This window comes from Ochotona curzoniae, unplaced genomic scaffold, assembly GCF_017591425.1.
Source record: "Ochotona curzoniae isolate NIBS_2020 unplaced genomic scaffold, NIBS_Ocur_1.0 contig_883, whole genome shotgun sequence".
Lineage (NCBI taxonomy): Eukaryota > Metazoa > Chordata > Mammalia > Lagomorpha > Ochotonidae > Ochotona > Ochotona curzoniae.
Genome location: NW_024466599.1, coordinates 43,845,862 through 43,873,401, shown reverse-complemented (window position 1 = coordinate 43,873,401; position 27,540 = coordinate 43,845,862). Strand labels below are relative to the sequence as shown.

Below are 27,540 nucleotides of genomic sequence, written 5' to 3'. Positions count from 1 at the left end.
CTCCCCCGCCCCGCCTCTCCCGGTTTAGAACGGAATTTCTTCTTAAGGCAAATGCAAATTCAGGGTATCCGCCCCGCCGGTAGCAGCGCCCTCCGCCCTCTGTGCCCAGGGCTGGCCGCTGCCCAGCAGCTCAGCCCGGACTCCAGGGGTGGTGGAGTGCTCGGTGTTCGCCTCGCTGCGTCTGGCGCGCGAGGCGTTCCCGGGGCCTGCCGAGTCCGGGTGCGGAGCGGGAGCCGGACGGACCCGGAGGAGATGGCGTCTCAGCCGCCGCCTCCCCCGAAGCCCTGGGAGACCCGGCGGATTCCCGGGGCCGGGCCGGGTCTGGGGCCTGGCCCCACGTTCCAGTGAGTGTGCGAGTCCTCGGGCCGCGCGTGTGGCGTGGGGCTGGCGCGGGGGGTCTGGTCGGAGGCGGTTGAGGCGGTTGTCAGGGGGGCGGTGTCCCCTCCCCCCTCGCCCCTCCAGCCGCTCCTCAACTTTGGGTGGGAGATGAGGTCGGGGTGTCTCGGGAGAGGGGGCCTGGTCCGCGCGCCGCTGCCAGCCGGGCGCCTTCGGGGTCCGACTTCCTGCCCCCCGTGTCGGTGCCGGACCCCGGGAGAAGCGCTGGTCTCCCCGCGATGCTGCGGACCTGCGGGGTGTGTGATAGCGGCGTTCCGAGTGCCCAGCCCCGGCCGCGTTAGGGAGCAAAGTCTTTGTAGAAAGCTGCGAACAGCCTTTGGAGAAGTCGGTGCAAGCCCCAAAGGTCGCTTTTATGCAACCGAGACCGGGACACTTGGCAGACCACGACCCTCGCCCTCCGCCCCAACCTGTTTGCCCAGGATTGAGCGTTGCAGAGGTGTTTGCAGAGCTGGAGTTTTCAGTCCGAGGCCTCGGAAGCTACGGCCTTCGTGTGCCAAGGAGTTTGCTTTGCTGAGGCCTGTAGTGGTTTTGTTGGTATTGTTTCTAACCAGTTATCAAGTGGTTTAAATTTTAAAAGCTGACGGCGTAGGTAGGGAGATGGAGCGGTGTCCTAAGCCTAGGGTGTGTGTTGTAGTGCGTGGATCTGCATGTATTCTCCCCCGCCCCCGTATCAGGGTCACACGTTATTAAGCTTTCCTAACATGAAAATCCACCAACATGTTGGAGTGTGTTTCTGCTGTGTTCCGAAATCTTGTAATGAATGCTTTGTGCACAGTAACTGCTTCATTTAGTGATGGAGTTACAAGGTTTCATTGAGCTGTTAAGTCACAGTAACACTTTTGGATACCTGGTGTTTTTGTTTTGTTTTTTTATTCTGCTTTCTTTTAGAATGTTTGTGGTAAAAAAAAAAAAAAAAAGAGGCTTTATTTTTCCATCTGTTAAATCCTTTGGTGAAACGAACCACTTTCCCACCGTTTTTCAGTGTGAAATGCTGTAAACACGAATGAGGTATTTAGCACTTGACATTATGAAATACTAACATTTCTCAGACGCGCGGCAGTTTTGTGTTTTAATACACGGCAAAGCCTTCCATTGTTCCTAATGTTAACCAGTGTTTAGTTTGGTGTTTAGTGCACTCAAAACTTTTTCCCCCCTTGGATTTATATTCTTAGGGTTTGCATTGTATGTATTTATACCTGAAAGTTTAAAATTGATAAATATTTTGTATTATTTTTTCAATGTTATGTTTTCAAAAGCTAGTGATGTGTAAATACATACGGTAGCTATATTGCATTTTATAAGTTTTTTAAGTTTAGTAGTGCACAAATGTGCATTATAAATATTTGTTACTGTTGACACAGCTGTGTTTTTCTTTTCATGTTTTCTTATCACTTGGCCATCTTTGTAAATCAGTTTAGAAGAGTACGTCACTGTAGGTTCCTTTCTGTTTGTTTTGCTGATATCTCTCCCTCTGCAGCTTGTCTATTCCTGTATTTTCATTTTTGCGTTTTTGTGCAGTTTGCTTTTAATTTAACATAGCCAAAATCATCACATTGTAATTTTTGTAGTTTTCATGTTCATACCTTTTTAACCAGCTGAAATAGGCTTTGTTACATGAAAATCAGTGAGTTAGAGAACGTGATTTTTTAATTTCCTATGTGGATAGCTGATTGTTCCAGCACCATTTGTTGAGTTGTCTTTTTCATCCTGGTTTCTAATGCCATCTACCCCATATCAAGCTTTCCTAAAGACATACTTCTGTTTTGGAGACTTTCTGACTTGTTTTATTTGTCTGTACATTTAAAAATGTATATTTGCAAGAGAAACAGAAAGCTCTTTGATCTACTGGGTCATGCCCCAGATGAACGCAACAGCCAGAGCAGGGTGGATTGAAGCCAGGAGCTACTTCCAGGTCCCTCAGGAGGGAGGCAGCAGCCCAGATGCTTGGGCCGTCTTCCACAGCTTTTTATGGGCAAGGAGCAATTGAGGGTGGAGCACCAGTATGGCCTGCTGGCATTGCAGGTGACAGCATCACCCACATACCACCATGACACTGGGATGAGAGCTATTTGTCTGTTCTTGTACTAGCCTTAGTAACAGCTTTATTTACTTTTGAAACCTATTGTGTCATGAGTCTCCAAATATTGCTGTTTATCAAAATTACCACTATAGGCCTGCTGCAATGGCTCAGTAGCTAAAGCCTCACATTGTATTCTGTGGGATCCCATATGGGTTCATGTTCGAGTTCTGTCTGCTCCACTTCCCATCCAGCTCCCTGCTTATGGTTTGGGAAAGCAGTCAAGGATGGCCCAAAGCTTTGGATCCTGCACCTGTGTGGGAGACCCAGAAGCTTTTGGCTCCTGGCTTTGGATTGACTCAACTCTGGCTGTTGCAGCCATTTGGGGAGTGAACCAGCAGATGGAAGATCTTTCTCTCCCTTCCTCCTTCTCTTCATAAATTTGATCTGCCTTCCCAGGAAAAAAATAATAATACTAATAAAATAAATTGCCTTTATAAAAGGACTTATTGGGGTTTTTATTGAAACTGCACTAGATTTTATACATCAAGCATAATTTTTCCATTGTGAATATTGTATGAGCTGCAATCAATGAGCATTTTAATCTTCTTTTTAAACTTTAATATTTTGTAATTATCTTCATGGAATTCTTTCCTATCTATGTTTTTGTTGATTCTTTTCTTTTACATTTTGTAGTTATTTATTGTTATTTTATGTTAATTATCCTCCAGTTACTAGTTAATCAGAATGATATTGATTTTTTAAAATTTATTTTATTTTTATTAGAAAGACATTTACAGAGAGAGGAGAAATGGAGAGAAAGATCTTTGACCTGCTGGTTCACTCCCAAGTGGCCGTATTGCCATCCAAAGCCAGGAGCCAGGAGCTTCTTCCAAGTCTCCCACGCGGGTTCAGGGTCCAAAGCTTTGGGTCACAAGCAGGAAACTAGAAGGGTAGTGGAGCAGCCGGGATGCTAACCAGCGCTCACATAGAATCCTGGCATATACAATGCAAGGACTTTAGCCACTAGGTTACCATGCTGGGCTCATGGTATTGATTTTTTTAAATATAAATGTTATAAATAGCATATCAAACTCTTCATTTGTTGTAAGGCTTGATTGCAGCTCTTGAATTCTGTGTAGGTAATTCTGTCATTTTCAAATAAGCCAGTAGATTAGGCAGTAACTGGTGGTGGTTCTGGCTTTCATTAGAATGCTTATGAAGTCTCACCATTATATTTGATTTTTGGTTTTGACATAATGCTGTCAAACTTCTCTCTGTCTTACTCAGATTTTTACTGTAAAGAAATATTAAATTTTATGACTTTTTTCCCTTCAATATGAAAATGATTGATTGCATTGATTACCTTTCTAGTATTGAGTCATCCTTGCTTCTCTGGGTAAATTCTGCTTAGCTTCTTTTCTTAGTGGTTTTGTTTGGTTTTTGTTTTGTTTTTTAAATACATCCATAAATTCTTTTCTAGTATTTTGAGACAATTGCATATATGTTCCTTGATGAAGTTGAAAGTTTCTTTGTATTATACTTTCTGGTTTATCTAAACTTATTAAAGGTTAGAGCTTTCTAATTTGTATTTCTCTATAGGTAGGCTATCTTTTTTGTAGCCTTTAAATGATTGTTTCTTTTTTTTTAAGATTTTTTATTGGAAAAGCAGATATATAGAGAGGAGATATAGAAATATCTTCCATTTACTGGTTCACTCCCAAAGTGACCAGAACAATCAAAGCTGAGCTGATCCAAAGCCAGGAACCTCTTCTGGGTCTCCCACATGGGTGCAGGGTCCCAAGGCCTTGGGCCATCCTCAACTGCTTTCCCAGGCCACAAGCAGGGAGCTGGATGGGACATGGAGTAACCAGGACACGAACTGGCACCCGTATCAAATCCTAGCACTTTTAAGATGAAGGGTTAGCCACTGAGCCATTGCACCAGGCCCAGGAATAGAAATCTTGTATTTGAATAGAAATCTTGTATTTGAATAGAAATCTTGTATTTACTGGTTTAATTCCCAGATGCCTACAACAGCTGGAATTGGGCCAAACTAAAGCCATGATGCCAGAACTCAGTCTGAGTCTCCCATAAGAGTGGCATGGACCCAAGCACTTGAGCCTCCTGTGGTGTGCATAAGCGCCAAGTTGGAATTGAATGCAGAGCCAAGGCTTGCATTCTAATCTGGAATGCAGGTGACCCACACAGTATTTTAACCACTACACCAAATGGTTATCCCTTGTTCCATTTCTAAATTCTGAATTCAGTAAAAGAAGAAAGTTAAATGTTCTAGGAGCTTATTCACAGTATTGTGCAAAGCTAAACTAAAACTTTAGTCTGGATTATAAATTTATAGAGTATGTACTTGCAAGTGGAGAATTAGTCAATGGCCCCATAGCATGCAGGTCCCCTGGTTTCTTATTAGCTGAGTACTGTGGAGTGTACAGTCTTCCTAGACATGACCTAAATTACAAAATTATGTCCTCCTTTGTTCTCTGTAGTTTAATCTCCTCTTGCGAGTTGGTGCCTCCATTACCCTGGTTGGCCTAGTTTTGTTTCTGAAGCTAATTTTTCATTAATCATAATTTTCTGGGGCTGGCATGACAATAGACTAAGCCTCTGCCGGTGGTGCCAGCATTTCACATAGGCACTGGTTCATGTCCTGGCTGCTCCACTTCTGATCTAGCTCCTTGCTTATGGTTTAGAAAAGCAGCAAAGGATGGCTCAAGTCCTTGGGCCTCTGAACACATGTGAGAAACCCAGAAGTTCCTGGCTTTTGATCAGCTCAGCTGTGGCCATTGCGGCCATTTGGGGCATAAAACCCTAGATGGAAGATCTTTCTCTGCTCTTCTTTTTATTTTTCTCCTTTCCTCTTTCCCTCCCCTCTTTCTGTCTATCCTTCTTTGTATATTTTCTCTGCCTCTCAAAAACATTTTGTTCCAAAAAAAATAGCATCTCTGCATTTTGTGTTGAAAATGGACTATCAGATGTTTTGTTACAAATCCTTCATTTTTATTTTTACACTTCTGTTCCTATTTTCACTTTTTTTCTCAAATCATTCATTACTCTTCTCTGATTTGGTTCAGAATTCCAGCTACAGATATGACATAGGTGAGAGTTAAAGCTACCATACCCTTCCACATTTTCCAAAGTGTGTGTGTAACCAGCCTGTAAAGGAGTCATCAATTCCTACCTTCTCTGCCAGTTTACCGGCTAACGTAGTTGGCAACTATAATGCCTTTGGGATGGTTTAATCAGTTTGGGATCTAATATTTTCTTTCTCACATCCTTTATCTGAGGGCATCCTGAGTGTATTGGATATTCAGGAATACCTTTCCAGCTTCCTCTTCTGCATTCCATCCCACCTACTCCAGCCACATTCCATGACTTCTGTCAGGAATGGGGGAGGTTCAGAGGGAGGGGCTGGGAGTTTTTTAGTCGCTTTTAAAGGTGTTTTAGATGATTCACATGCTTTCCATTGGTCCCCTTTTTCTTGTCCCAAAGTTTCTTTTTCCAGTCCTTTAACTCAAGTGTGGTGAGTCCACCCTTTGTTGTTCGTTTGACTGTGGTGAGGAGAGCTTGATAAAGACCCTCCCAGTGTGCTTGGAATTTGTCTTCCTTCCAGGTCTTAATCAGCATAAAGTCAACAGGTTGCACATGATGAAGCATGAACTTGAGAGGTAGAGTCTGGGCAAGGAATCCTTTTAGCCTTCGGCATGAGAAAGTAGAGTATGTGGCCAGTATAGTTCCTAGAAATTGTTTTTGCTTGTTCCCATTTACCATTGTCTTTTTTTCTACTACTTGTGAGGCCCCTCTCTGTCTGGAGATTCCCAGAGGTGTATATGGTCTCATAGGCAATTTTAGATTAGCACTTTCTTTGCCCTTGAGGGGTTCCGGAGCTTGATTGAGAGCATACAATGCACAGGTTAAGGCCAAGTAATTGTTAGGTAATCATCCATGCTCCCGTAAGGATTGGCTTTTACTGGCAATGATAATGTAACCGTTGTGTTCTTTCCAATCTCTGACTTGAGACGAACTGTCCACAAGCAACCCCATCTCATCATGGAGTGAGCAGTTCCTTGAGATCCGGCCAGATTATGAGCTGATGTTCTGCCTTTTTCCTCTCCGCATCTAGATGAGTACCCCAAGAGCCATACCTGTTTACCATTGCAAGCAGCTGCAGTGGTTTTATAAGGAAGGGAAGGCGAGGACTGGAACTGTAAAAAGGGCCTGTTGTTCTACTCACTGAATTTTTTCGAGAGACCACGAAGGGGTCAGGTTCTTCTAATCATCTGTAGTGTAGCACCTTCATTTTTTAAACTAACATTCAACCCCAGGTGCAGTAACTAGTTAGTCCCAAATAATAGTTAGTCCCAAATGTTTTCTGAGCTCCCTTTTTGGTTTTGGTAAAGGCAGATTCACTATTCCTCATATCCTCCCTGGGTTGATGTTCACTTTCTTTCACTAATTAAGTGCCCCAAGTATTTAACCTTTTCTTTTAGAAACTGTAGTTTACTCTTTGGAGACTCCCGAGCCTTGCTTTCCCAGAAAGTGAACAAGCAAGTTTGTAATTGGTCTGATACTTCATTCCCTCTCTTTCCCAATATTAGAAGAAAGTCCATGCACTGTAATAACTGACTCTGGAAGGTTTGAACTCTGCAAAAGTTTTTTATACTTGGCCAACTAGATTCAGGGCTTCTGTAAAGCCTTCGCAGCACAGTAAAGGTATTGTTGTTTCCTTCTTTTTTTTCAGAATTTTTCTACTCAAAAGTGAAAAAAAACCTCTATTTTGCTGGTCTAAAGGAAAACCCCAAAATGTATGTTTTCTTATTAGTAGTAGTAGTATTTGAAAAATTTGTAGAGAAGGAGAGACAAAGCCTCCATCCACTGTTTCATTTCCAAGTGGCCCCAGTGGCTGGGGCTGTGCTGGCCAGAGCAAGGAGCTTCCTCCAGGTCTCCCACATGGGTGCAGAGACCCAAGGACTCAGCTGAATTGAGTATGGAGCACCTGAGACACAAACAGGCACCCATATAGAATGCTGGCACCACAGCCTAAGGATCAGCCTATTACGCCGCTGCACTGGCCCCCCAAAAGGCGTATTTGAAATCTGCTTCACTAAACCATTTGTGTTGTTCATGTGGGATCTTACTAAAGAGAATATAAGGATTTTGCACTATGAAGTGGTATGTCTGAAAAGTGTTATTGAAAGCTCTTAAGTCCTGTACTAGCCTATAGGACTCATCAGGTTTCTTAACTCTGAGAATTGGGGTGTTGCATGGTAACAAAAGATTTTAGTAATCCGACTCTGATTGATCCCTCTTTTACTGATTGTAAACCCTTCTTCCATTCAATGGGAATGGGATACTATCTTCCATAAACTCTTTCCTGGTTGTTTAATTAATGGTGGTGCAATTTTTAGTCCTCCCCGTTTCCCCCTCACCCCTACAAATTTCCTTCATTCTCTGTTCCTCAGGTACATATAAAAATGACCCCTCAATTTGTTCTAGTCCTAAAGTGATTAGCTTTTTTTTTTTTCTAATATTCTATTCTGGAATCTCTCCCCCTTCCCCTGTAACCAATAATATTTTGGAAAATTCTATGCTCTTTGGTTAATGTGTTGGGAAAGTAAAAGCAGCTCTCATGTCAACCAAAATTGTGCCTTCTGCTTCAGGTCCCAAATTAAATTTATCAAGAGCATTGGAAGGGATGGGCATTTGGCGCAGCAAGGAGGGAGAGCATTGGGTGGGACCTGCTCAGAGGAAATCTCTAACACCCTTAACCTTCATCTAAATTAGTGAGGAGGATTTTACCCTTTCTTCTGTTCTGAGCATAGGAACTCCCCTCTTTGGTTTCCTCCAGCCATGTGTCAAAATTTGGGCTTCCTGAAATTGGTTTCCCATCTTTCACCAAGGGGATTCTGATCCAATCTTTACCTCTTTCACAGTGGAAACCATGATTTCAGCTTTTCATTTTTTTCTCCTCTTCTCAGCTTATTGAAACTCTGTACTTCCTTTAATAGTTCCTTAAGTAGTTTCTCATTAGGAAATTAGAGCCTGGCGTGTCCAATCTTCAGCAGAGTTAAACTTAGGCCAAAAGACCAAGGGTTTACAAATTGAGAATTTACACCAAATAAAACAGTGCTTTATCTTCTTTATCTTTTACCTTTCGTTTTTGTGTGTGTTTGGGATTTTTTTTGTTCCTAGTCAAAGGGGCGTTCCCCTAGGACCCTAGTATTTTCCCTAGTGGACTTTTCTAGGGGAGACGTCACTCAGTTTCCCATAATGGAAATTTCTTGCACACCTCCTTGAGTTTTCTTGTGAGCTCAGTCCCCTACAGAGGAGGTCTTGCATACCCCAGGTCCCACCTTGTCCATCTCTGACCGTTTCTCTCATGGGAAGACAAACCGTGGACTGGGACTCATCTCTTACTTCGTGTCTAAGAGATGTCTGTCACACTCACTATACCTCTGAAAATACCCTACTACCAAGGCAGTACTTACTGTCCAGTTCTTGGCACTTTGGCTCTTACACTCAAGGTTGCCTGGTTGCCATGATGCCTCCATTGTCTTCCAAATAACTTTTCTGTGGCTTCTGCAGTGAGATGTGACACCTACATGTAACAGGCCACCTGTAACCTGGTGGGACACCAGAACCCCTAGACTTGTGGAAAATATCTTCACCTGTCCAGTCAAGAAATGGCCCTTGGACTCAGGAAGTTTAGTCCAAATGAGATTTCATTATTGGTCTTGTACGATCAGATGTCTAATGAACAGGTAAATTCAGACGAGTTACAGCAAGCATTTTATACCGGCATGCAGCCGCCCCTACTTCTTCCTCGTTGAGTGAGTACTATGGAACATACAATCTTCCCTGACCACCAACTAAATTATAAAGTTATGTTTCTCTTTCCTTCTCTCTAGTTTAGTAACCTCTTATGAGTTGGCGACTTCATAACATCCAATGAGTTTTACCTAGTGAGTTTTGGTATATCTGCAAGTAATTTTCCATTTACTTATCTTTATTGGAAAGGCAGATTCAAAGAGAAAAGGAGAAACAAAAATCCTTCATCCACTGATTCACTCCCCAAGTGGCCACAGCAGCTGGAGCTGAGTCGATCTAAAGCCAGAAGCCAGGAGCTTCTTCCGGATCTCCCACATGGGTGCAGGGTCCTAAGGGACGTGGAGCAGCCAGGATGGCACTCATATGGGATCCCAGTGCATGCAAGGCAAGGACTTCAGCCACGAGACTACAGCATAGGGCCCTGTTCTGTTTTGAAAATGGACCACCAAGGGCCAGTATGATGACTCAACAAGTGCCAGCATCCCATGTGGGAGCTGATTTGTGTCCCGGCTGCTCCACTTCCAATCCAACTCCCTGCTTATTGCTTTGGAAAGCAGTGGAGGATCACCCAAAGCCTTGGGACCCTGCACCCATGTAGGAGACCCAGAAGAGGCATCTGTTTCCTGGCTACAGATTGGCTCAGCTCTGGCCATTAATGGCATTTGGGGAGTGAACTAATGGACAGAAGATCTTTCTGTCTCTCTGTAAATCTTATAAAATAAAAATAAATGAATCTCTTAAAAAAAATGAAACACCATTTTCATAACATTTGAAAGGCACAGTGACAGAGAGACCCAGAAAGATATCTTCCATTTGTTAAATCACTTTCCAGATGGCCACACAGCCAGAGCTGAGCCAAGCTGAAGCCAGAATTTTTGAGCTCCATCCAGGTTTCCTTGGGTAGCAAGGGCCCAACAATGTGGCACATCTGCTATTTCCCAGGCACATTAACAGGACTGGATTGGAAGTTCACTTGCCTGGATTCAAGTCAGTGTCATAAGCAGCAGCTCAACCCACAGCACCACCACAGCAGCGTCCTGTGGATTGCTCTTCGCCAAATTGTTGACTCTGTTCTTAACAACGTTTATATGCAATCTTATCCTTAGGGAACACAGAGGAAGGTGAAGAAGTTAAACAGCATTTTGGGTAAATACAAATCGAGAATATGGGACACTAGAAGTGAAAATTGGGATGACTTAAACAGTTAAGAATATTTAAAAAAGGAAACATTTTGAAAACTTGGATTATTTCTAAAAAACGAAGAGAAAAAAACAAATGCAATATATTTAAGCCTTATTTGAATGTTCAGAAAGATAGTTTTAAAAGACATTTTGGGATAGTGGAATAGTGTAGCACAGTAGGTTACATTGCTAGAAATAGTTTGATCCTGTATTGAGATTCCTGACTGTGCCCTGGCTCTTCCAGTTCTGTTCCAGCTTTCTGTTTGTGTCCTTAGAAGAGAAGTGGAGGACAGCCCATAGGATCCTACTGCTCTTCTGTGAAAGCCAGACTAACTACTTGGCTACTGGCTTTGGTCCAGTCCTGGCTGTTGGCTATGATTAGGGAGTAAATTATTATATGGAAAAGCTTTTCTGTCACTCTCTCTGCCTTTCGAATAAATAAACACTTAACAAAATAATACATAAAAGGCATTTTGACTTTTGTAGCTTAATAAAAAGACAATGTTCAAAATAAGCAAAATATTTGAGTAAATATTTACCCTAATAAGATGTTAAATGGCCAATAAGCTCATGAAAGATGCTCAGCATCAGTAACTATCAGGGAACTGCAAATCCAAATCACAGTGAGATCCACTTCACTTCTACCAGAAAAGCCACAGTAAGGATAACACATTGGCAAAGCTTTCGAGAAACTGGAACTCTCATGTGGCATAGCAGGCTAAGCTTCCACCGGTGGTGCCTGCAACCCTTATGTCCCGGTTGATCCACCTCCAGTTCAGCTCCCTGCTTATGGCATGGGTAAGCAGTGGAGGATGGCTGAATTCTTTAGGCCCTTATACTCACACGTGAGACCCAAAAGAATCTCCTGGCTCCTGGCTTCAGGTCAGTTTACTTTTAAACTGATCTGTTTTATTTTTGTTTGTTTGCTTTAATTATTATTTGAAAGGTAGAGCTATAGAGAGAAAAATAAAGTTTCCATCTACTGGTTCACTTCCCTAGACAGATGCAAGGGCCAGTGCTGAGCCAATCTGAAGGGAGCTGGATTGGAATTGGAACAGCCAAGACCCACCAGTTCATTTCTGTATGTATGAGAATAGGAAAATAGGTACACATGTGTGTTTTATATGAAAGGCACAGAGAGCAGCCAAGCAGAAGCACGTGCTACCATCTGCCAGTTCACTTTCCAAATGCCCACAGCAACCAGGGCTGGGCCACACCGAAGCAAAGAGCAGGTATTCCACCCGAGTCTCTCAGCCAGCCATCCTCTGCTGCTCTGGTTCATTAGCAAGCAGCTGGCCGAGGTGCAGAAGGAAAACGTGATCCTGGGTCTTCTGATGTACAATATAGGCATCCCAAGCAACACCTTACCCAGCTCATACACCTTACCCAGATGTAATTATGTATGGCAGCATAATTCATAATAGACAAAAGGTGAAAAAAGCCCAAGTGTTAATTAACAGGTAGCTAAGTATGATTTGGCAGTAAAAAATAAATAAAATGCAGATTGAACATGTTTAAAGTCTAAAAAGCTGTAAAATGTGTAACTTTTGTGCCCTGACATGATAGGACCAGGGGGAAGTTCCACAGCTGACTTCATGTGGTCACAGAAACCTTGGGACCCTGCACCCGTGTGGGAGACACGGAAGAACTCCTGGCTTCGGATTGGTGCAGCACTGTCTGTTGTGGTCACTTGGGGGATGAATCATCAGATGAAAGATCTTCCTCTCTGTCTCTCCTTCTCTATGTATACCTGACTTTGCACTAAAAAAAAAATCTTAAAAACAAAAGTTTGGTGGAAGACTCTTTGCACATTTAACGTTGAAAACGTCTGTTAGTTGTTCGTCTTAAACTGATCTTTTTGTTTTTTGTTTTTTTAAATTGTATTTTTGACAATCTTTATATAGTTAATTAGGGTAAAAAGGTTCAAGGACCATAGGAAAGTGGGTAAGACTATTATTTCAATATTGATTATTAACACTGATCTAATAAGGAAAATGTTCCATGGACACTGGAAGCATTTAAGGATACTGTGGAGGTAACATTAAAACCACAGAAGACTAGGAAGACTGCTAGGAGCCCACTAAGCTTTCTCTTGGGAAATTCACAGCCTGAGTTTTTATATATAATTTCTAAGAACATATATATACATATATAAACACATATATATTATTATATGTATATATTATATTATTCTAAGAACATAGTGATATTCCCTTCCTCCCCTCCTCCATTCCTGATCCACCTTCCTGATAATATGCACCTGGGCTCAAGTGAATGGGGCCCTGCCTCCTGGCTTCATCCTGGCCAAGCCCTTACTGTTGCAGACATTTGGGGAATGAATTAGCAGATGACAGATCTTGCTCTAGTTTGTTTCTCTCTCTCTCTAATACTCACACACACACAGTCTTACACAGCCTTTGAAATAAGTAAAAAATAAACTTTTATTTGGGGCCAGCACCATGGCTCATTAACCTAATCCTCCACTTTGCAGCACTGTCATCCCTTACAGGTGCCAGTTTGTGTTCCGGCTGTCCCACTTTTGATCCAGTTCTCTGCTTACGGCCTGAAAAGGCAGCGGAGGATGGCCCCACATGGGAGACCTGGAAGAGGCTCCTGGCTCTCGACTTCAGTTTAGCTCAGCTCAACTCAACTCTGGCTGTTGCAGCCATTTGGGGAATGAACTAGTGGATGCAAGACCCTCTGTCTGTCTCTCCTTCTCTCTGTAAATCTGCCTTTCCAATAAAAATATATAAATCATTAAAAAAGAAAAAGATTCTGAACCTGTCATGGTAGCCTAGCAGCTGAAGTCCTTACCTTGCATGTGCCAAGATCCCATAGGGCACTGCTTCTAATCCCAGCAGCCCCATTTCCCATTCAGCTCCCTGCTTGTGGCCTGGAAAAGCAGTGGAGGACAGCCCAAGGCCTTGGGACCTTGCACCTGCGTGGGAGACCCAGAAGAAACTCCTGGCTCCTGGCTTTGGATCAGCAAAGTTCTGGTCATTGCAGTCACTTGGGGAGTAAATCAGCAGACAAAAGATCTTCTCTGTCTCTCTTCTTCTGTATATCTGACTTTGCAATAAAAATAAATAAATAAATCTTAAAAAAGAAACAAAGCCTTCTATTTAAAACCAAGAAAAAAAAAAGAAAGAAAACAGAAGAAAGGCATGTGTTATGGAGCCATCTGCTAAAGCCCTACTTGGGATACCTACATCCCATACTGCAGTTCTGATTCGGGCTCTAGCTGCTTAGCTTCTGATCCAGCTTTCTACACCTGGAAAGCAACAGATAATGGCTCTGGGTTTTGGGACCCTCCGTTTGAATGGCCTGGCTCCTAGTTGTTGCAGGCATCTTAAGAATGAACTAACAGGGCCCGGCGCGGTGGCGCAAGTGGTTAAAGGTCCTCACCTTGCACGCCCGGGATCCCATATGGGCGCCGGTTCTATCCCGGCAGCCCCGCTTCCCTTCCACTCCCTGCCTGTGGCCTGGGAAAGCAGTCGAGGACGGCCCAAAGCTTTGGGACCCTGCACCCGCGTGGGAGACCCGGAAGAGGCTCCTGGCTTCGGCTCGGCATAGTATCGGCCTGTTGCGCTCACTTGGGGAGTGACTCATCGGACAGAAGATCTTCCTCTCTGTATATCCTCCTTTCCGATAAAAAAAAAAATAATAATAAAAATAAATAAAAAAAAAAAAGAATGAACTAGCAGATGTGGGAAAAATATATATCTATCTCTGTTCCCCTCTCTATCTTTCAAGTAAGTAAATAAAGCTTTTTAAAGAATCTGTTAAGAATAAGTAGAAAAGCCAAACAGAATATAAGAACATCTGCTTGAAGACATTATAGAATAAAGTAAACCTCTGTGAAGTTCTGGGAGTAGGCAGAAATCCATGAGGATGGGCATAGTATTTGAAGATTCCCTTCCCAGAGAAGTTTCTGCTCATATCTGAACAAGCAATTTAGATAAGTTCATTGAGTTCACCTTTCATAGCCTCTTAAAGCATATTGGAGGCCTGAGATGCCTGTCATAGATGTGTCAGGACCGGAAAGATAAATCTAATTGTAAAGATATAAAAGAAGTAAGCAGGTCAGCTTACTTAAGAACAAAGGCCAGTTTCTAAAATTAGATCAGTGAGATCATGGATTAATAGTCCATTAGTAGTTACTTTCCAAGCAAAATGGAGGACAATTGAGAAAGCAGTGTCCAGGGAGAAAGGCATTTGGAGGAAGAGAACGTCATCCAGAGCCATGAATGATTGCTACAGTTCTTCATATGAATCTAACACACAAGCAAACTCAAATAGTGAGGCAGGCAGCTGGGCATTCGTGAATATAAATGGAAACTGAGTAAATCAGCAAGTGACTCCAGATCTTAGAGTTACCATACAAGTTTTTTAGACTTATTTGAAAGGCACAGTGACAGTGAAAGGTCTTCAACTGCTGATTCATTGCCCAAATAAATACAACAGCTGTGGCTGGTGCAGGTCAAAAACAGGAGCCAGAAGCTCCGTGTAGCTCCCCTGTGTGAGTGACAAGGAACCAAGCACTTGGACCATCATCTGCTGGGGCTGGATTGGAAGCACAGTGAAACATAAGTATGTGAAAGAATGGAAAACCAGAGAAGAGAGATTTAGGGGATGAAATAAGGTATAGTTCATAGATTGAAAAAAGTGATAGTCCTGTAACTGTTGAAGAAGTGTTTCTCAAAATATTGGTGATCAATACTTTTATAAAATATAGTAAAAACATAGCAGTATGAAATTAATAACTGCTTAAATCTCATTTCTGTACTTTTTTCATACGCTGATACAAATGATTTACATACTAACACTGGTCCATGGACCACAACTTGAGTAGCATAGGGCTGAAAGAAACTGAAACTAAATTTGTAATTAAAATCTTTCCTACTAAGTGAGTCCCAGGTCTGTGTAACTTCTCTGGTGAATTTTCACATATGTTTAAGAAATACACAGTTTCTAGAATACTGAAAAGAAATGATTTTAGAAGGATAATGTTTATAGCAGCATCTGAAAGCAAACAAATAGACCCAGCTATCCCACTCCTAGGAAATTAAAACTGTATATGAGAAGAGGATCTGTAATCCTGTATTTATAGCAGCACAATCTACAATAGCAAAGCCATAGAAACAATCCAGATGTCCATCCAAAGAGGAGTGATTAAAGAAACTGTGGTACATTTACTCCATGGGGTATTACTCAACCATTAAAAAGGATAAAATTATACCATTTGGAACTAGATCATCCCAAATAGAGACCATTATCAGTGAAAAACCAATCCCCCAAAAATAAATACCATGTTCTCTCTAATATAAGGAAACCATCATACAAATTGGAATGTATGATGATAGAGTAATGGAGACTACCATATCCAGATGTGAAGGCACACTGTAACATGCATCCCTATTTCTAAGTCAAAGATGGACTCCCAATGAAACTGTTGAACGTATCTGGACAATGGACGATGGACTGTCTGACTTTGTACCAGCAATGTCAGGACATACTTAAATAGCAGACTGATGGAATTATAACTCCCTGTGAAGGACTATTGTAACAGTATGGGAAAATCAGGAGGGTGAGAATTTGGAGGTAGGGAACCCAGACTGTGGAATTGTATCATCAAATTAAAAGTTAGAAATTAAAAGTTTTTAAAAGTTAACAAATATATCAGAATAAGCCTAAAGAAGAAATACTAAAACTAAACTGGAACATTTAAGGTTCAATATTATACTTGAAATTAAAACTTTTTGAAAAGGCTTGTTTATTTTTGTTGGAAAGGCAGTTTTACCAAGAGGAGAGGCACAAAGATTTTCCATGCACTGGTTCACTACCCAGATATCTCTAATGATCAGAGCTGAGATGATTGAAAGCTGGAGCCAAGAGCTTCTTCCAGGCCTCCCACGTGGGTGCAGGGTTACAAAGCTTTAGGCTAATCCTCCACTGATTTTCCAGACCAGAAACAGGGAGCTGGATGAGAAGTGGAACAGATGGGACAAGAACCAGCACCCATATGGGATGCTGACTCTCACAGGTGAAGGATTAGCCGAATGAGTCAAAGCACCAGCCCGGGGATTGAAACTTTTAGTATTAGAAAAATTATTTGCATCCAGTTATAGATTCAGTATATAATTTCATGCAGAATCTCAACAGGTTTTGTTTGTTTTTTTGCTGGGAACAGGGGAGAAAAACTTGAAACTCCATAAAATGTCTATGACACTGTGAAAGGTCAAGCAGCTAAGATACTGTCAAAGAACAATGTGGGTGGTCTTTATTTTACTGTGCATGAAGATTTGTTAGAAAATTCTGTGATGTTATGACGGTGCCCTTTAAATGTACAAAATAAGGTTCTCGTTACCTTGAGAGACTGAGCAAATATTCTTAAAAAGAAACCACAGATTTAAGGTAATGCTGATATAACTAAATAAGAAGATAGTAGAATTCAGTCAGCTATTTTTCTGTCTTATCACAGTAAGATTCTGAGTATCTGAATAATAGGGATATTTCCTTAACATAGTTCCTCTTCCTCTACAGGGGATGCCTGAGATGTAGATAGTATCAAACTGTACATATTCATATATACTACATTTTTCATACATACATACCATTTATTTTCAGTTTAAAAATTAGGCACAGTAAGAGATCACTAACAATATGTAGTAAAATGAGCAGTATAGCAATATAGTGTAGCAAAGTTAGGGGGATACAGTCTCTCCCCCTCGGAGTGCTGTACATCACTGCTGAATGCACTGACTGTGGATACCTGAAACTGCAGAAAGCAAGACCATGTCTAAAGGGGACTACTGCACTCCAAAAACATATTCAGGATAATCTGCCATAACACTAGATGCGTAGGAAGCGTTTAATAGTTACTCCGAGTTAACTTTATTGTATTTAACTCTGTGGTCTTTTGTTTTTGTTTTGTTTGTTTTAGATCTGCTGATTTGGGTCCTACCTTATTAACAAGACCTGGACAGCCAACACTTACCAGATTGCCCCCACCTATTCTTCCAAGGCCATCCCAGCAGACAGGAGGCAGCAACGTGAACACGTTCAGACCTGCTTACAGCTCATTTTCTTCTGGCTATGGTGCCTATGGAAATACGTTTTATGGAAGCTATAGCCCATATAGTTATGGATATGGTGGGTTGGGATACAACCGCCTCCGCATGGATGATCTTCCACCCAGTAGATTTGTTCAGCAAGCTGAAGAAAGCAGCAGAGGTGCATTTCAGTCCATTGAAAGCATAGTGCATGCATTTGCCTCTGTCAGTATGATGATGGACGCCACCTTTTCAGCTGTGTATAACAGTTTTAGGGCAGTACTGGATGTAGCAAATCACTTTTCCCGATTAAAAATACACTTTACAAAGGTGTTCTCAGCTTTTGCTTTAGTTAGGACTATAAGATATCTTTACAGACGGTTGCAGCGCATAATAGGTTTAAGAAGAGGCTCTGAGAATGAGGACCTCTGGGCAGAAAGTCAAGGAACTGTGGCTTGCCTTGGTGCCGAGGACCAAGCAGCTAACTCAGCAAAATCTTGGCCCATATTCTTGTTCTTCGCTGTTATCCTTGGTGGTCCTTACCTCATCTGGAAACTTCTTTCTACTCACAGTGATGAAGTAACAGGTAAGAATAAAGGAATGGGTTTAAAAGCCATATTATAACAGTCTCAGTTTTCAAGAAGAGATTTTTAAAATTTTTTCATTTGTATTTAAATATCTGGTTGAGATTGCATTTTCAATAGGAATATGCATTAAAAATAGGTTTGCTAAAGTATTTACTGTTAATTAGTTTAATAGTATCTGTTGCCTGACTTCAGTTTATAAAGTACTGAATTTGGTGCTATTGCGGATACAAAGGTAGATAAGGCAGAATCGGTATCTTCCTGAAACTTTTTGATTGGAAGCCAGTTAACATATAAATATAGGTAATACTAATGATATAGAATAGTATGGTAAGGAATATGATAATGATGGAGAAACCTATGGTTCCTTGGGCTGTTTTTTTATGGAGGACAACTGCTGTAGCTGGCAGTTGGATATTTGATATGTTTATATCTCACTTCACTGTTTCAGCAATCCAAAGCAAGGAATTATACTCATTTTACAAGTGACAAAACTAAGATTCAAAGAAATTATCGGCCTGAAGTCTTTAGTAAGGCAGAAGGACAAACAAAACTAGGGTTGCTTCACTATTTAGGCCATACTGTGTCAGCTGGTACAGAATGACGTCTTAGTGTATAAAAGTGAAGCAAACATATTTTGCTATGATACAGAAAGAAATAGCATCTGAAATTTTTTTAAGATTTATTTATTTTTACTGGAAAATCAGATATACAGAGAGGAGGAGAGACAGAAAAATCTTCTGTCTGATGATTCACTCCCCAAGTGGTCGCAACAGCTAGAGCTGAGCCGATTTAAAGCCAGGAACCAAGAACTCTTCCAGGTCTCCCACACGGGCATAGGGTCCCGAGGCTTTGGGCCATCCTCAACTGCTTTCCCAGGCCACAAGCAGGGAGCTGGATGGGAAGTAGAGCCACCAGGACAGTAACCAGTATCCATGTGGGACTCCCAGTGTGTGCAAGGCAAGGACTTTAGCCACTAGACTACCACGCTGGGCCCCCAAATTAAGTTTTTGATGTATAGGTAATGCTTCATGAGTTAAATGGGAGGAAGGGTAAAGACTTAACCAGATGAAACAGCTTGAACAAAAGTACGTAAGCAGAAAATCAGGCTGTCTTAAGACACAGCAGATTAAGCTGGTTGCCATACCAGCATTCCTGTATCAGTGTGCTTGTTCAAGTTCCCACTACTCCACTTCTAATCTGTCCTCATACTAGCATATCCTTAGAGGCAGTTCTCTGTGGCCTGGGAAAGCAGTGGAGGGAGGCGACAGAGAGCTGGAATGGAAGAAAAGCAGCTCAGACTCAAAACAGGTGCCATAAGGGATACTGGTGCTTGTAGGTGGAGGAGGATTAGCATGTTGAGCTTCCGTGCCAGCCCTGGAGGACATTTTCAAAGATGAAATGCCTCAAATTTTTTTTTATTTTATGTATTTTTATTTTTATTAGGCAGATATAATGGAGAGAAGGAGAGTCAGAGAAATATCTTCCATCCACTGGTTCACTCTCCAAGTGGCCACAACAGCCGGAGCTGAGTCAATCTAAAGCCAGAAGCCATGAGCCTCTTCCGGATCTCCCACATGGATGCAGGGTCCCAAGGCTTTGGGCCATCCTCAGCTGCTTTCTTGTGCCACAGGCAGGGAGCTGGACAGGAAGTGGAGCAACTGGGACACGATTCGTTGTCCTTATGAGATCCCTGAAGAAGCTCTTGGCTCAGGGCTTCAGTGTGGCTAAGTTCTAGCTGTTATGGCTATTTGGAGAGTGAACCAGTGGATGGAAGACCTTTCTCACTGTCTCTTCATCTCTTTGTAAATCTCTCTTTCCAATAAAAGGAAATAAATCTTTTAAAAATATAAATAAATGGGATCCTGGCACGTGCAAGGCGAGGACTTTAGGCACTAGGCTACTGTGGCGGGCACAAAATACCTCAATTTTTTTTTATTGCATTTCATTTTATGACATCATTTCATAGGCTCTGAGGTTCCCCCAACCCCTCCCCGTGCCCTTCCCCCATGGTGGATTACTCCACCTTATCGCAGTATTACAATTCAAATCCAGTCTTGTTTCTTTCATTGCCAGCATGTACCATGCACAGAATCCAGCATCTTATTGTCCAGCTCAATTCAACAGTTTCTTGGGGAGACCATCTCTGGTCTGAAAGCAGAGCTGCCAAAATGCCTCATATCTTAACAAATGAATATTTGCAAATGAACCCTAGTTAAGTGAAGCATTATATACCCTCTTCAAGCATTCTGTTCTAAATAGTAGGCCTGTGTTAACCAAAAAAACTAAAAAGTACATTTTAAATTTTGTTAAAATACAAAAAAATTTTTTTTTCATGATATGATTTCACGACATCCATTATTTTGCCCCTTGGCCTGTGAAACCTAAAATATTTACTGGTAGACTGTTTTTAGAAACAAATGACCAACTCCTGGCTAAAGGGAGCTGGAACTTAAAGAAAAAGTTTATATTAGATATCCTACCAACTTCAGTATTCCTTGTAAAATTTCTTTGGGGTTTGGAACTTTTCTTTTCTTTTCTTTTCCTTTCTTTTCTTTTCTTTCTTTTCTTCCTCCCTCCCCTCCCCATCCCTCCCCTCCTCTCCCCTCCTTGCTTCCTTTGTTCCTTCCTCCTTCCTGCCTGCCTGCTTGCCTGCAGTGTCACAGAGAGGAAGGGAGATAAACAGAGAGGTATCTTGCACCTGCAGCTTCACTACCTGAATGCCCCGACTTATGAGGCTGGGCCATGTTGAATCCAGACCTGCCACATGAGAGACTTGGACCAAGCTCTAGGGCTACCATTTGCTACTCTCCCAGCATGTTAGCAGGGAACTGGATCAGAAATGGAGCCCTCAAGACTCCACCTCGTGCTGGGCCTCACAGGTGACAACTTAAAATGCTGTACCACATTGCCAGGTCCACAACTTTTCTCTTGATAAGTAAATTTATGGAGTTTATAATCCAACTCAGTGAAATACCTGCATGTATCTTTTGCAAGTTTTAGTGACATTATCTCAATTTGCTTTTATAGGTAACAGCAACTGGGCAAGTGGTGAGGATGACCATGTAGTTGCTAGAGCTGAATATGATTTTGCTGCTGTATCAGAAGAAGAAATTTCTTTCCGTGCTGGTGATATGCTGAATTTAGCTCTCAAAGGTAACAAACCATGAGCAGGTTGTAATTCCCTCTTATTTTTTTAATATTTGCAAATATATTATTAAAGACAGAGCAAGAGATCTTATGGTAAGTTAACTTTGATGAGACTCCTAGAACTTCTCTTTGCTATCAGTTTAGGCCTTCCAAAGCTGGGTGAGACAAGAAGAAATGCCCCATCAAAGTTGTTCCCAACTCTGGAGTAGGCTAAGCTTCCACCTACAGTGACAGCATTCCATGTTGGCAAGTTTGTCCCAGCTACTCCACTTCTAATCCAGCTTCCTGCTAATGTGTCTGGGAAATCAGTAGAAGATGGTCCAAATCCTTGGACCCCTGCATCCAGTGGGAGACCCAGAATAAGCTCCTGGCTCCTGGCTTCAGATAAACTTAGCTCAACTCCAACTGTTGCAGCCATTTGGGGAATAAACCAGTGGATTCAAGATATCTCTCTTTCTCCCTCTGTGTAACTCTGCCTTTCAAGTAAATAAAATAAAACTCTTTTTAACTTAATTTTGAGTCCCACCTCATTTGATTTGGCAGGTCCAGACCAAATGATTTAATTAAGTCTATGTTTAAAATCTTATTTAAAATATTTATGTTATGTTTGCTCCTTATAGGGCTGCAGTAGCCAAAGCTGAGGTGATCTGAAGCCAGGAGCCTCTTTCATGTCTTTGATGTGGGTGCAGGGTCCAAAAGACTTGGACCATCCCCCACTGCTTTCCTAGGCTATACCCAGGGAGCTGACTGGGACATGAACTGGTCCTGCAGGTGCAGTCTTAGCATACTATCTCAAGGTGTGAATCAGTTAGCTCCGAGAATGTGCCAACTGACAAAATGTTCTTCAAGGTAGAAAAAACATTTACTAAGTATAAAATTTAAAGTGTAAGTTACAGTTATGTACCCTGGAACTGTTAACGCCTACTCAGCATTTGTTTTTGAATATAGAAATGAATGTACTCTTTGTTATATATCCTATTATGTAAGTGTAACAGATTTTACTTAATATAATACGTTGTAATAGTCTATTCAATCACCATACCAACTTTTTTTTTCCCCCAACAGAACAACAGCCCAGAATTCGTGGTTGGCTTCTGGCTAGTCTTGATGGTCATACAACAGGACTTATACCTGCAAATTATGTCAAAATTCTCGGTAAAAGAAGAGGTAAAAAAACGGCACAATTGAGTAAAATTACTAAGCAGCAGCAATCTTTCACCAAGCCCACACCAACAAAAGGAACCACAAGCACTGTTTCTTTGGATGAACAGGAAGCCGCCTTTGAATCTATTTTTGTTGAGACAAATAAGGCTTCAGTGGCACCAGATTCCACAGGGAAAAGTGGAAATAAACAAGATCTTTAATATCTTTCATGACTGTGCAGTTAGACAGTAGAATACTTTTTAAAATTATTTCTGACAAAGCCACAATCTAATGAAAATATACTATTGGATATTTCAGGAGTTTTGCTGCTAGAAATTGTTAGTTACATGCTAGTATGTGGCTCTAGTGAACTGGTTATATGTGTTGCAAGTTATGTGACCATGAGGACATCTGTTTCTCCTAGATTTTAAGATTGTGAAGACTGCTATAGTTTTCATCTTTTAAATCCCTGGGTTTTTTGGAAACATGAGATTGATGAACTATGGGATGTATGGCTTGCAACAGTAAGGATCATTAATGCTTATTAGAGTTGAAATTACTTGATTTGGAGTCTTCAGAAATTGAGTGATAACAAATACAAGAGCAGGCAAAAGGATACTTTTTTTAAACAACTAAGTAAACAGAAAAATAAAAATGTTCGGATCCATATAATATGCAGTGTTGAGTTTGCTTTAGACAGTAATATGATTCCTCCTACAAATAATTAATGCTATTTTATATTTTTTCAAAATTCATCTTAAGAACATCTGTAGAGGCATTATGAAGGAGACAGTTATAGGATGATAAAGTATAGCTTTTGCAGTATTCCTTTTAGAGTTTGCACTCTAAATTTTGGGATGTACCCAAATTTAGCAGTATTCTTTTTAATCTTTTCATAGATTCTCTGCTTCCACTTTTCAGAATTCGGTATTCATGATATTCTTTAAACATTGAAAATGTGTCACTTTAAATAAAAATTTGTTTCAGGTTCACTTTTCACTACTGGGACTATTAAACAAAATACTCAGTTGACATTTAGAATATCATAATGCTGTTTGTCTTATTTGTTTATTGATGGGCATAAATGTGATTATCTTTCAGTACACTGAGTATTACCAGACAAAATTGGGAACTTTGTACACTTGCTATATTCATTCTATATATTAATACTATCAGGAATACAAAGGTACATGAGTATACTTACAGGTTTTGTTAAAAACTTAGAATTATTTGACAAAGTTTAAAAATCAGTTATTTTTCATCTTTATTCCTATAGACTGTATTTACCAAACAATTCCAAAAAAATTCAGATTAACACATACAGGAATTAGAAAAAACACCAAGCATCAAATAATTTTTTTAAGCTCTATTTATTTTTATTACAAAGTTAGACATATAGAGAGGAGGAGAGACAGAGAAAAATATCTTCCGTGCAATGATTCACTGCCCCAGTGACTGCAAAGGCCCCAGCTGCGCCTATCCAAAGCCAGGAGCCATTAGCTCTTCTGGGTGTCCCACATGGGTGCAGGGTTTCAAAGCTTTGGGCCGTCCTCAACTGCTTTTCCAGGCCACAGATAGGGATGCCGAATAGGAAGCAGGGCAACTGGGATTAGAACACACGCCCATATGGCATCCTGGCACGTTCAAGGCAAGGACTTTAGCCACTAGGCCACAGCATCACGTCCCATCAGGGAATTTTTCTAAAGGCTCTTGGGAAAACCCTGTTTTGAAATGAAGAGTATGATATGTCATTTAAATTAGTAACATTTCATTTAAACTAGAAATCTCAACTATGCAAAAAAAATTTCCTTAGGCCCATTTTTATAACACTGATGTCTCTCTAACCCACAATTGAGAAGATAGTAGTAAGTTTTGCTTTGATATGTTAGGAAGTAATTCATGGAAATCCTGTTTGTGAAACAAGTTTTTCATAACCTGTTGTTTGCCCATCTAAGCTAAATTCTAAAAGGAAAGTGGAAGGGAAAAGTAGAGTCAATAGTGATTACATTAGAAAGGATGAGTCATCATAGAGTTTATGATTGCTTATTTAGGGTTTGTAGGAAAAACGATAGCACAAAATCAATGACAAAGCTATTTTACTTTCCTTAAGCTGTCTATTGTTTGATTAAATATGCTAAATTCAGTGTACATTTTCTTACTGCAACTGTACCTGGAAATTCCCTTTATGTTAAAATTATAGGAAAAGCATTTAAGACTAGAATAATCATAGAAATTTTCTAACCTTTTTTTTATAATAATAGTTTTAGATTAATTTTAAGATGAGATTAAATATAATGGTGATGGCTCCATTACTTTCCTTTTTTAAATATTTATTTTAGTTTTATTGGAAAGTCAGATATACAAAGAGGAGGAGAGACAGTCAGGAAAATCTTCTGTCAACAGCTAGAACTAGCCAATGCAAAGCCAGAAGTCTGGGGCCTCCTCCAGGTCTCCCATGTGGGTGCAGTTCCCAAGGCTTTGGGTCATCCTCCACTGCTTTCCCAGGCCACAAGCAGGAAGCTGATTGGGCAGTGGGCCTACCGGGATTAGAACCAGTATCCCAATGAGATCCTGGTGCATGCAAGGCTAGCCACTAAACAACCGAGCCAGGCCCCATTACTTTCCTTTTTAGCAACTACTAAATTTTAAGAAGCATTACTTTACAGAAGTTACTAATGGAAACCAAACTGTTCTTTTTATTTAAATAACTTTAAGAGGACAGAAGTTTTCATGATTTGAGATTTCATTTAGGTACTTGAGTTAACCTGTCAGTGTGTCATAAGTGTGCATAAGCTATCCTTCATTTTATCCTCTCTGTGGAAAAGAAATTCAATGCTATTTTATTTTTAATATTGTAAAATTTCTTTTATTGGAGAAATAAAATATATAAAACTTGATTAATATTTTTAAAGGAAAATATTAACTCTTTTACAAGATTGGAATTATAAAAGCCTCCATTTTTTCTTGTCAGTATGTATGTACTTATGTAAACTAATATGTCTGTGTCTTTGTTGTTTGAAGAAAAAATACTTGATTTACACAAAAATTACAGGTGAATTAAAAATAAGGCTTCAAAATTAATATTTGAGAGACCTATAGTTTGGACACCACTGTCTGTAACATTTTAAATTGCATTATTTTTCAGACTCCTTGTTGATAAACGTTAGTGATAGCAACTACATCTCCCCAACATATGAGCACTTTAAAAAAGCACAATTTTAAAAATTACATGCTTTGTAAGTTATTTTATGTATATTTAAATTTCTTAAATCCAATAAAAGTATCAGTATTTCTATCAGTCTAGAATTTCAGATGCTCACATATTTAACTAAAAATTAAAATTAGCAGCCCAGCGCTGTGGCCTAGCGGCTAAAGTCCTCGCCTTGCATGTGCCACAATCCTATATGGGCACCAGTTCTAATCCTGGCAGCCCCATTTCCCATCCAGCTCCCTGCCTGTGGCCCGGGAAAGCAGTCGAGGACGGCCCAAAGCCTTGGGACCCCGCACCCGTGTGGGAGACCCGGAAGAAGTTCCTGGATCCCGGCTTCGGATTGGCATAGCATCTGCCGTTGCGGTCACTTGGGGAGTGAATCAACAGATGAAAGATCTTCCCCCCTCCCCCTATCTGACTTTGCAGTGGAAATAAATCTTTTTTAAAAAAATTAAAATTAGTACTTTATACTCTAACTTTATACTTTATACTCTAACTCAGCCCAGTATTTAATTTAAAATGATCTCGTGTATGTGAGTGTGTGTCCCATTTCAGAGTGTCTGGATTCAGTTTGTGGGTTCCAGCTCCCAGTCCCAACTTCCTGTGGTGCAGACCCTGGGAAGCAGGGGAGCATTCCGGTGGCCGTGTCCTGGCCACTTGCAGGAGTCCTGGATTGCATTCCTGGCATGCTTTCTCTCTCATTCTGACGGGGGTGTCTGCCTCCCAAATCAATGAATAAAATTATTTTAGTGTTCTTTTTTAAGATTTATTTTTTTATTTGAAAGATATACAGAGAAGAGGAGAGGAAAGTCTAATGTCAGCTGATTTATTCCCCAAGCAGCTGCAACAGCCAGAGCCTAGCTTATCCAAAGCCAAGAGCCAGGAGCCTCTTCCAGGTCTCCCAAGTGCAGGTTCCCAAGGCTTTGGGTCATCTTCCATTGCTTTCTCAGGCCACAAGCAGGGAGCTGGATGGAAAGTAGGGTAGCTGGGATTAGAGACGGAACCTGTATGGGACCCCTGTATGTGGAAGGCGAGCCATTAGTCACTAGGCTACTGCGCCAGGCCCAAGCACCATGAACTATTTGTTCAACATAAGAAATTTTTGTTTTCTCATTATTTGGTTTGAAATAGTCTTATTTTTATGTTATTTGGGAGAGGAAGCTATCTTTTCAGTTCAACTACTCAGGAATTCCATGAATCACTACAGTATGGCCATGTATAATTTTTACCTTTTAAAGGATAACGTTGAAGTAATCTAACTTAAGTTGCTAAATTATTTCTGTTTGTGTCAAGTTAAGTGTTCTGTTTTTTAAGGACCTCAGTGTTCAGAATTGAAACAGTCATTGATCATACTCTTCATTAAAGATATCAGTATCATGGATACAGAAAGGCTATAGTTGCTCTGTTTTGCCTTAATAGCTTTCATACATCCCTGCCTGCAGTCCCATGATCCTCATTCCTTACTGCATTTCATGTTTATCCTCCCAGCTCGTCTGTATTTTCTTGAAGAACTTGTAGTTATTTTTATAAGTTTTAAATTTTTATATAAATGATATTGTGGTATCAATTTCATTCTCATAAGCTTGGGTTTTTAAGCACTATTTGTTTTAATTATATAAAGGGACTTCAAAAACTTGTTTAAAAACAGAATTAGAACGTAAGTTTATTTGGTGAAAAAATTTGAAATCCAAGCACAATTTTTTATAATATGCAATTTTCCATGAACTTTCTCCAGACCCTGTAATAGGCGGTTGGCACATATCACTCTGCTGTTTTCATGTGCGTAAACTTAAATTTTCCTCTGATTATCAATACTTAGGTTATTCCCACTTACACAGAGTTATACATGTTTCCCTGTGAGCCCTCTCTCTGGTTCTCCAATGTGAATGTTCTAGAGGAAATGGCTAGAGCTTTAAGGATAGCATTTAACTTTACTAAGGGATGCTGGGTTGTTCTCAGGAAT

At 40.7% G+C, this 27,540-nt stretch overlaps 1 protein-coding gene across 1 annotated transcript; it reads left to right on the top strand.

Annotated features, from left to right (window-relative positions):
* The first annotated feature begins 218 nt into the window (after positions 1–218).
* On the top strand, positions 219–23,412 carry PEX13 (peroxisomal biogenesis factor 13). The gene is made up of 4 exons (XM_040993396.1): positions 219–344; positions 17,381–18,075; positions 21,104–21,229; positions 22,289–23,412. The coding sequence occupies exons 1-4, from the start codon at positions 253–255 to the stop codon at positions 22,585–22,587; spliced, it is 1,212 nt and encodes a 403-aa protein (XP_040849330.1). The 5' UTR covers positions 219–252; the 3' UTR covers positions 22,588–23,412.
* The last annotated feature ends 4,128 nt before the right edge of the window (positions 23,413–27,540 follow it).